Source organism: Citrus sinensis, chromosome 5 (genome assembly GCF_022201045.2).
Source record: "Citrus sinensis cultivar Valencia sweet orange chromosome 5, DVS_A1.0, whole genome shotgun sequence".
Classification (NCBI taxonomy): Eukaryota; Viridiplantae; Streptophyta; class Magnoliopsida; order Sapindales; family Rutaceae; genus Citrus; species Citrus sinensis.
The window spans coordinates 37,391,089-37,401,568 of NC_068560.1; the positions used below are offsets into that span (position 1 = coordinate 37,391,089).

The 10,480-nt window shown below is 32.5% G+C and overlaps 1 protein-coding gene across 1 annotated transcript; it reads left to right on the plus strand.

Moving 5' to 3' along the window:
- LOC102621655 (auxin-induced protein 6B-like) lies at positions 1 to 674 on the plus strand. Its single transcript, XM_006473568.4, has one exon. The coding sequence runs from the start codon at positions 147 to 149 to the stop codon at positions 597 to 599; it is 453 nt and encodes a 150-aa protein (XP_006473631.2). The 5' UTR covers positions 1 to 146; the 3' UTR covers positions 600 to 674.
- Positions 675 to 10,480: the final 9,806 nt, after the last annotated feature.

The following is a 10,480-nucleotide window of genomic DNA, read 5'->3' on the forward strand; positions in this document are numbered from 1 at the left end:
TATAAACCCTCTCCCTCCCACGACTTCGATCCCCCAAAATTTTTCATTTTCTCTTAGCAATCATCAAAGCCAATCAAGAATCTTGAGAAATCCCACAAAGCCAAACAAGGCTCGTTCTATTTTCTCTCACTTTCTTTTACGGGAAAATGTCGGTTGGATTCGGAAAATGCAGCAAAATCCGCCACATTGTGAGGCTGAGGCAAATGCTAAGAAGATGGCGCAACAAGGCCCGCATGTCCGCGGCTCGCATACCGTCAGATGTCCCAGCCGGATACGTGGCGGTCTGTGTAGGCACCAGTTGCAGGAGATTTGTAGTGCGCACGACGTACCTGAACCATCCCGTTTTCAAGAAACTTCTCGTTCAAGCTGAAGAAGAGTACGGCTTCACTAACCAAGGTCCATTGGCCATCCCATGCGACGAGTCACTCTTCGAAGAAGCGATCCGCTTCATTTCGAGGTCCGAGTCGGGCCATTCAGCCCGGTTCGTTAACTTTGAAGACTTCCAGAGGTACTGCCACGTAGGATTTAAGAAAAACATCGACTTTTGGACAGAATCTCGACCGTTGCTTCATGGGATTGCCAGTAAAACCATTTGGTAAGAAAGGAATCAAGACATGGACAGAAAAGGGCCAAAAAAAAAAAAAACTTTGATTCTGAGCCGGGTTTTGACTCAATCCGAGTTAACTCGCTCGGCTCGGCTCGAACAAATACAAATACAATGGAATGGAAACAATGACAATTTCTCAAAAAAAAGAAAAATTTGCCCGAATTATGTTTTACTAATTCTTAGGAATTTTACACTTTTTACTTACCATAAATAAAGGTAAGTTTAAGGGGTTATTTTTTTTCTTTTCTTTTCTTTTTTTTCTTGGAAATTAAATTATTAAATTTGGGGAATTGGGTTGTGAGTGAGTTAAAGCAACGAATTGCTCCGGAGAATGCAAAGGAGATGGCAAAATAGGTGGGGAGTTATCCGCCGAGTCGTCCCGGGTTCGAATCGGAGTTCACTCGTACTTTGAGACAATTAAATTGAAGAAGGCATGATGAGGAAGAAGAAGAAGAAGAAGAAGAAAGACATCATTTTTAATTACTCGCTCACTCTTGTAAAGTCTGTGATTTATTGATTGGATTTAAGGAAATATTGTGGAGAAATTCTGCCCATGATTTTCCAAATATCATCTCCATAATATCGTACAGGGTTTTTTTTTTTTTATAGTTTTTTAGAATTATTAGCAATAAGTAAGGACTATTATTATTAATAACACCATCTTTTATATACAAATTCTTTTTATAAGGCGTTTCAATCATGATAGCCGTTGTGGGAGTTATAATGGGCACCAAACCACGTGAAGTCTGAACACTACCATTTGCTCTGTTATTTCTTTCTCGCCTAAATTCCACATTATCAAAGCTCGGAACTTGGGATGTCACAGAGCATGATTCTTAAGTTCTTTGACACTTATTCTCTTTTATAAGATTAGAAATTCTCTAAATATTAGGGGAATAAATTTTTAAATTGAATGTTTAGTATATTTTTACGCTATGTTTCTATCTATAATCCTACTAAATTTCAGGTTATATATAAGTGAGATTAAAATAATTTCTCCTTTTTTTTTTTTACAATTTAAAAGTAAATGTTGTGAAGGAGGTCCATTTGTTTAAGCTTTATAGTAAGATTCCTGAGGTTCATAATTCAGTTGGTAGGGCAACAACCCCAAGCCACCCAAATCCAAATGGAAAGTTATGCTGATCCACCACTAATCATAGCCAACTGAAATGTGGATTGATATAATAGAACATTGACTGATCATAGCCAACTGAAATGTGGAATGATATAATAGACCCTTGACTGATCATCAATGAATGAGACTTACAGTAAGTCTGGTATGCAAGTTTTTAAACCAATAACTGCTATTTTGTTCATTCATACCACGTTTAAGCTCTTAATAACCATTTTAGTTACCCATTAATTCTAACATTTGAAATTGCGTCTCGTATTTGGCTGTTTCATCTGGTCTTAACACCAAAAGCCAATTGGTTATTAGCAGGGCTGGTAAAATTTAGCATGATCCGATTATCTAACACGAATAAATAGTTATAAATTGTCAAATTTGACACAATTATTAAATGAGTTAGATCCGAGTCAACGCAATTTCTTTCATTTGAGTAAGGATTGAAGCTTTTGACCTTTTACCCGATTAATGACACAATTATATTTTCTATTTTAAACCAATTTGTAGGTTCTCGTTATTAAAACTCAATTAGCAGACATAATTTCCCCTCTCTCTCTTTTTTGGAAGGGTGAACATATACATAGTATTTTATTTATAAAATTCTATGTAAATTTAGAATTTAAACAGAGTAAGTGTGTAATATTTTAGTAAATATATATTTTAAAACATCAATAGATAAAATTAATATAAATTTTATTAAATATACATATTAAATGGGTTGATGGATAACCCATTTATTTTTCATATCGGGTTTAGATCTCAATATTTTGAGATCATTATTAAATGGGTCGCATTTGGGTCAGACTAAATTTGGTAACACGATACGAACACTACTCGATGACTCATTTTACTAGTTCTAATTATTAGCTCATCCCAAAGTAAAACACATGTTGTTCGTCGATTAATGTGTGTGTGTGTGTGTGTGTGTGTGCGTGTGTGTATACGCGCGATCTTAAAGTGAGGAAAAATCCAGGAAAACTTAAAAATCATGGAATTTAAGAGGCTTAAAATTTTAAAGCGCTTAAACAACACGATTTCTGTGTTTTTTCAGATTTTCTCACACTTTAAAATTCAGACTTTAACTGGCATATATATATATATATATATATATATATATATATATATATATATATATATATATATATATATATATATATATATATATATATATATATATTTCAATCCAGGATTTTTAAGTGCGGAAAAATTCGTGAAAGTTTTAAAATCCTGCGATTTTAAAGCATTAATTTCATAATACTTTAAAACTGTGTGGTTTTAAAATTTTCTCAGACTTTTCTGTATTTTAAAATTCAGTAGTTTTATGGTCTAGAATCTTAAAGTGCAGGAAAAATTTAGAAAAATTTTAAAACCGCGAGATTTTAAAAATTTATAATTGAAACCGTTTAAATCACAGGATTTATGTGTTTTCCCAAATATTTCCACACTTTAAAAATGGAGGATTTAAACATTTCTAATATATATATATATATATATGCCAGTTTGTAATCGTTGAACGTTCCCCATCCCAAAGTTGATTCATTGACTGACGGAGATTTTACCGGCCTCAAAAAAATGGAAAAGACTTGTCATTTTGTCCAAGTCAATACTCATAATTTAGCATGCATTTTGCACCGATGAGGCTCTGCATGTGCTGCCGTTGTGCATATATACATAAATCCACACTATATTAGTATATTTTAAATAAATTTATATTAAATGACCTGCTAATTGTATTAATAAACACTATGCTATGATTCGGTGGACCGATTGACGAAAGTGACCTGCTAATTTAATCTGTTGTTGAAAGTCACCTGCTAGTAGTATTTGAACACAACAAAAATGAGATAGAGTGTGCAAAAACTATTGGCTTAAATTAATTGGGTTGTTTGTTTCTTAGTCAATCAATTATTAATCAAACAAGCCTACCTTTCTAAATGCTTTTGCCTCGAGTCTACCCACCAAAGGGCTAGGCAGAGCCTAGAAAGCGATAGTTAGGAAGTGTTGATGAACCTGGAGGTCAATTTGTTAAAGAAAATATGAAATTATGCTACTGCCATTGCCTGTGGTGGCGGGTTGGGTTGATGAGGCCCGTGAGGGGAAGAGATTAGGCTTTAGATTCTCTTATCATCTCACAAAAACTTAACAGTAAAGCATTTTGATTAGTCTGCGTAATTTTCAAGTTTCACGTCAGCCCAATCCTTCCTAAGTTGCAACTGTTAAATATTCTCTCTTAATCACAGACCCCTCATTGATTTTGGGGGAAACCTTTCTGTATGGATCTCTCCTAGACACGTAACCTTTATATGTCTAACTTATCATGTTAGTCATGAACCAAAAAGTCCAAAAAAAAAAATAAAATCGGGAACGCGGTTACAGCTACAAAATGGGTGGATTAAGGCCCAGGCTCATTCTGGACACACTCTGAGCCTGAATCTTCTCATTTCAGCCCAAATCAAGTTCAGCAGGCCGAACATGAAAAGAGACCATCACGTTTCTGCGTGGGCTTGGAGACATGCCTTGGGGCTGCCACATAACAATTTTCAGACTTAAAACTTGAGTTGAGAAACTTATTCAAACAAAGAATTGGTTGCCACTACACCACCAATTTGCAAAGGATAAGATAAAGCTATCCTTATTTTACAATCACAGCAAGGACGACAAACAATAATGAACATATTATTGTGAAACAGGGGCAGGGACAAGAAGAAGAGGAAGAAGATACTATTAATGTTAGACATCATTAATCACACTGCCGGTTGTTGGTGACAGCAAGGTTGCAAGAAAATCAATCTCTAATCTGCTCCTTACAGTTAAGCCAGTACTGGTACTACACCAGCATCCAAAAAGATAAAAAAATAATAATAATAATGCAAGCTCAATTGCTCACGCTCATCGTCATCATCGTTCTGTGAGGGCAAGGGGCAATCGAATGGTAATCAAAAAGATGAAAGAAACCAAACAAAGACAAATGAATGATATTGTTGAAGTTTGAGAAAAATTTTGAAAGTGGGGCGCATGTGAATTATTACGTACAATGGGGCTAACTGCTAACTAAGATTTGCAGAGCAGGGCACGAGTAGTCAAACCAATTAACTAGACAACAAATATTGGGTACGTTCTGAATGGGAACGCGAGCTTGGCTTCTACATCTACAAATATTATAATTCCCAATTTTTTTTAAAAAAAAAAAAAATTATTTATGCAATAATTTTGGACCACCAACGTAAGTAATTGATTTCTATTTTGGGACCTTTTTATCTTCTAGGATTTTGCCCATCTTCATCATGTTACTTATATATACATACTTTACCATCCAACCACACTCTACCATAATGTTCCATAAATATTTCCGTTTACAAGAACAATTTATATAAACGAAAGCTTTTACTACCCAATATTAATTTTTTTTTGCTCTTACGTATCTTGGCGCGAATCTTCTCGTGTTGTAACAGAAAAACTGTAAAAAAAGGAGCACCGTGACGTGATTCTCTGTAGCAAGGTAGACAAAAATACTAAGAATGTCTTAACTTCAGCTCCACTCGTTGCAACGACCAAATCTCCAACTAAAGTAATAAGGCTGAGATATGCATCAAAATTAATATGTCATTTTTGTACTCTTTTTGTTTTTCTTTGTTGGTAATTTGGCTCTTTTTTTTCTTTTTGGTTTGTCGGTACTCGGTCTTGAAAAAGGAACGACCCAAATAAAAATGAGGGAGAGATAATTAGTTTCATTGGATCAGTGAAAAGTTAAAAAAGAAATAAGTTACATAAAGTAAGATGAGCACTTTTCATTATGAGTGAGATCTCTCAGTGACACCTATGAAATTCCCTTAACCCCACCTCTCTTTTGTTCCAAAGTGAAAATGGTTATGATTTAATTAACATTATGGTTTGCTTAAGAGTCAAACTCAGATCCGGTGTGTCTAAATTAATCGAATTAAAGGTTAAACAGTTTTAAGAATTTCACTCCTTTTTCACTTTTTCTTTTCTTTTCTTTTCTTTTTTTGGGTCCATCTTAATTTTGTCGTATTCTTTTTATTTTCAACTGAGCAATCGGCATTAATGATTAAAAAGAATGAGAATTTGATATGGGATTTGTTACTTCGCTCGCTCACGACTAGGGGGTGGAAGGCTTGCATTAAATCTTATTATTAGTTTCTTTATTTTAAGATTATGAGATGCGTTTTCTTTTCTCATTCGGGTAACCTTTCGAGTTATCAGACCAGTTTCAGTATATCGTCCTCAATGAAATTCGAAAATGAAGTAACAGCAAACAAAATTCAATTCATAAAAGTGAATATTGAATGATTTCGTTAAACCGTGATTACAAAGTCACGACGGGCCCTCACAAGCCCCATTACTCAATTAAGACCAATTACGATTTGCGAGCTACAGAGGGTCCAGCCTTCAACAAGTTCGGTTTTGTGTCACTTCGAAGCCATAAATCATTGCATCTCATAAAACCCCAAACCTTTCCTTTTGCCTTAATAGAGAGCACGTTTGCATCTGTACCTTTTTAAAATATCGACCACTGACCCTATAGAAAATATTATAAATTCCAAATATTCAATCGTCAGTCTATGTTGTATAAATTTTTACCTTTAGTATGTATATATAATGAGTGACGTTACTCGTATTGTGACATGCAATATTTTCATACGTTGGTTTTAGGTTAATCCACGTCACAAAATTACAACATGCGTAAACTCACCGTATTATAGGCAAAATTTAGTACACTATTGATATGCATTTTTGTAAATATCACGCACATGGTTTCATTGGATCCATAATGCTACAAATGACAAATGATAAGCAGCTCGATAAACCATTAAGTAATGCTAATTAATATGCTGATTAAGCCAATAAGATTTGAGGACAAATAGTTGAGAATGTGATAATGATCGGCATAGGGGAAGCCAAAAAAAAAAGAAAAAAAGAAAAAGTGCAAGTGACTTGGAGAAGTATCAAAGGCTCAAAATCGAATCCAAAGATAAAACCCCCTTTTACTTTGGGTGGCATGAAGCTGTCTTGTGTTAGGAGTGGGGTCCTTGAAATGGGTATAATTTTTTAGGTTTCCATTCATCTCCGCCTATGATATTTTATTCCATCCTATCTCTCTCGACATACATAAAAATTCTATCGTACCAGCAAAGCAAAGGTTGAAAATTCCCCCAAAAAAGTATTATTAGGCTCCACGTTAGCAATCATTTTCATCCTGCCACTGCCAGTGCCCTTTTTTAGGATATTCTGAGGGTTGAAGTCATTCGCCATTCATCCTATACTTGGAATTCTTCGGCGAAACACTTGGTCTGATCATGACATAATTTGAAAAAAAAATAATAATAGAGGGATAGAATACCGCACGATTTCAGAATGAAAAATATGAGTCGACACACTGCTCAAGAGTTCACGTACGCTACCAATTCATATTAATTTGATGTGCGTAAAGTCAATTGACCGATAGAAAAAAAACGAATTATAATTCTAATGAAATTTGTTGTATTTTTCTGTTATTATGTAATAATATTAGCGAAATAAAATAAATCTTTATGGGTATTTGATAATATTTTCACACAGTAACATTGTCACCCATCTATGACTGTATATTTTACTAAGCTGAACTCTTGTAACATTTAAGTTATCTTTCGTGTAAAACAAACAAGAATTGGAAATAAAAAAAAAAAAAAAAAAAGTAGCGACACCAATAAAGTATTCCGCACAACGATTTCAATAAGATTCAAATCGATGATATGTGCGTAAATCCTTTCAACACACCTTTTCACATGACACGCACAAAATATATAGCGAGTGCACGGATGTGCATTGCGACTTACTAATTAATGTTCCCAAAGCTGAAATGTTTGGCTTTGTTACACGTCTTTTTACATAATTAATAGTTAGTAAAAATCAAAATAACACACATATATATACATGGGTGTCCGTGCAAAATCTGGCTCTAATTAAGTTTTGTTGGTGACAAAATTTGGAGCAAAAGAACAAAATCGTATGTTGTGTAACGAATTTAAAAAATTTGGCCACAAGTAGCCCGTCATCGATGCAATTGGTAACAGCTAGCCAGTCCAATATTACTAAACTATTCGAAGATGCTATCTCTTATCATTCTAGCTGGCAATGGAATTTCCCTTTACAATACTTGCCAATATGGAACCATCCACTGCCCTTTCCATCCCTTCCTTTATCCTTTTTCTCTTTACATATACAATTATTATATTTTGATATCTTCACTCATACTCTTTTGTGTTGCAGTGTCATCTTTGCCTCTAACATGCACTAAAATTATAACACCATAAAGATGCCTCAAAGAGTTGACATGATCTGTATGACTGTATGGTAGTGCTTTAGTTTCCCCGGCTACGTTACCACTGTTTCTAACTCAAGTTTATTTTAATTTCTCAATTTGATGTATATCCTAAATTTTAAACATAATTTCATGCATATAATGATAAATTTGTCAATAGTAAAAGAATAACATTGTAGCATGTAACTATTGTGAGATTGTTTCTTCGATTCTCTTTTTCAGGCTTTTATTTTAATGAATGATTTTTTTCTTTTTTAATAAGGTATTTTTGTGTGGAGTTTATTTACAAGTCTTTCTCCCTTGCGAAATGCGAGTGGAGTAGAGATATCTCTCGTCTGTGAGGGTTATTTGTCTGGGCATGTATTTCATAGATTTAATGTAACAATATAAATTTTACTTATATATATCTGATTATAAATATAAGTGTAATGTCTGCTGTAATAGCAGTTGTAAATATTTGTGTAATTTACAATAATCTAATGTGTAATTAGTATTTAAAAAAAAAAGTATATTGAATACATCACAACAGGTTAATTGTAATTATGGATGAGCTAATTAAAAGGGACCATTATGTATTTATAATATTGGTAAGTAAAATAGACTTTCTTATGACTTGACCATGTGCATTTAACAAATTGACATTATATTTCTGAATGTATATATTCCTTTTGTACAGTTGTGGCTTTGAAACTCTTACTGTTGTATTGCAATAGATCGTTTGCATATCGATTCTGTGTTTGAATTTTATTTATTTATTTGTAATTGTTAGGGCTGTTTATCGTTTTTTTTTCATTATGTTTTTGTTTGTTTTAACGAACTCTTTATATGCATTTCATTATTTTAAAAAATAAAAATAAAATAAAACAGTCTGTTGCGTAAACCCAAACGATCTTTGCATATATATTATTATTTAGTATTTGCGTTTAAAAAAAATTGGCTAAGTACAACTGTCGCAATCTACTCATCATTAATTCTTTGATTACAGTTGGAATTAATTTAATTTCTATTATATTTTTCTATGGTTTGATATTGATGTTTTCAATTGTGAAATTATCTTATGATGTAGTTTCATACATAATAAAAAGTCCAAAAGCTTAATAATGATCATTAAAAAGACAAGTCGGATAAGTAATTAGAAGCTAATAATTCAATTAACACCAATCAATTGATTATACTTTGTTTTGAGAAAATGACTTGGGGCCTAACTTCAGGCAGTGGGTCAGGTTGGTGACAACTACACGGGCATGACAAGATTGAGTTTGTTTAGATGTTAGTCAAATTTATGCTGGAGATTGAAAGTAATGTTATTGTCCTTTTTATATGTAAAACGGTATTACAAATAATTGTCAGATTAAAGGCCCGTTTGAGATTATTTTTATAAGACTCAAGAGTGATTTTGAAATATCAAATGGTAATTTTAGTGTTTGATAAATTTCTTTATAAATCACTTTTCACAAAACCACTCCATTAAATTCTAAAAAGTAAGGAGTGAGTAACTTTTTAAAGTATGATTTTAAAAAACTATTAAATTATTAAACTACCCCTAATTCTTTGATTAGTGGGTAATTTAGTTGATCCAAATTATATAGTTTGCTTGCTATTTCAATTGTACGACTTTGATGCTCTTTAGTCCCATTATTCTCTTGCTTTTCTAGTGATAGCACTGTCGTCTGTCGGTCGGTTCGAGTACTGGTTTTTTTTTTGGTTGCAATTGCACCATTTGTAATAATCTCAAACGGATGTTCAATGGAGAAATTGAGAGTATCCAACGGGTTCGTTGTCATTTTGTTCAGAAAATATTTACGCAATGACATGATTAGGAACATCATAACTCCTTTTCGTTCATATGCTCACACATTATAAAATAAAATAAAAAAAAATTTGACCATATATAACGGGCAGACCGTGAATCTAAAATATTTATAGCTTTTCTTTGAATAATGGCAAGTTACGATACTATAGATTAATTATATTATAACATAGTCTATATATTAATCATCACTAGTATTATGATATTTAATTTTTGTAGTCTACTTATATTTTATAGGATAAATGTATGCTCCTACTCAATTATTTAATTGAAACCTAAATGATTGTATAAGAAACTCAGACCTAATTTAATATTAAGATTTTTTTATGAGAAAAAAATTATAATTATAAAATAAATATTAATTGTGTGAGTAAATATGACTTTTAAATTATAAGTTTGATGAAAAAATAATAAAATATTATAGATTTTTTTATCACATCAGTGGTAGATCAAAATACGTTAGTTTTTAAAGTATGATAACTAATGTTTATTAAATACTTTACAGTGAATTAATTTTTATGAAGTCGAAATAAATTAAAATTAAGTTGAGGAATGAAAAATAAAATAAATTATTTACTCGAGAACAAGAAGATACCATCTGTAAACACATGAGAAAAA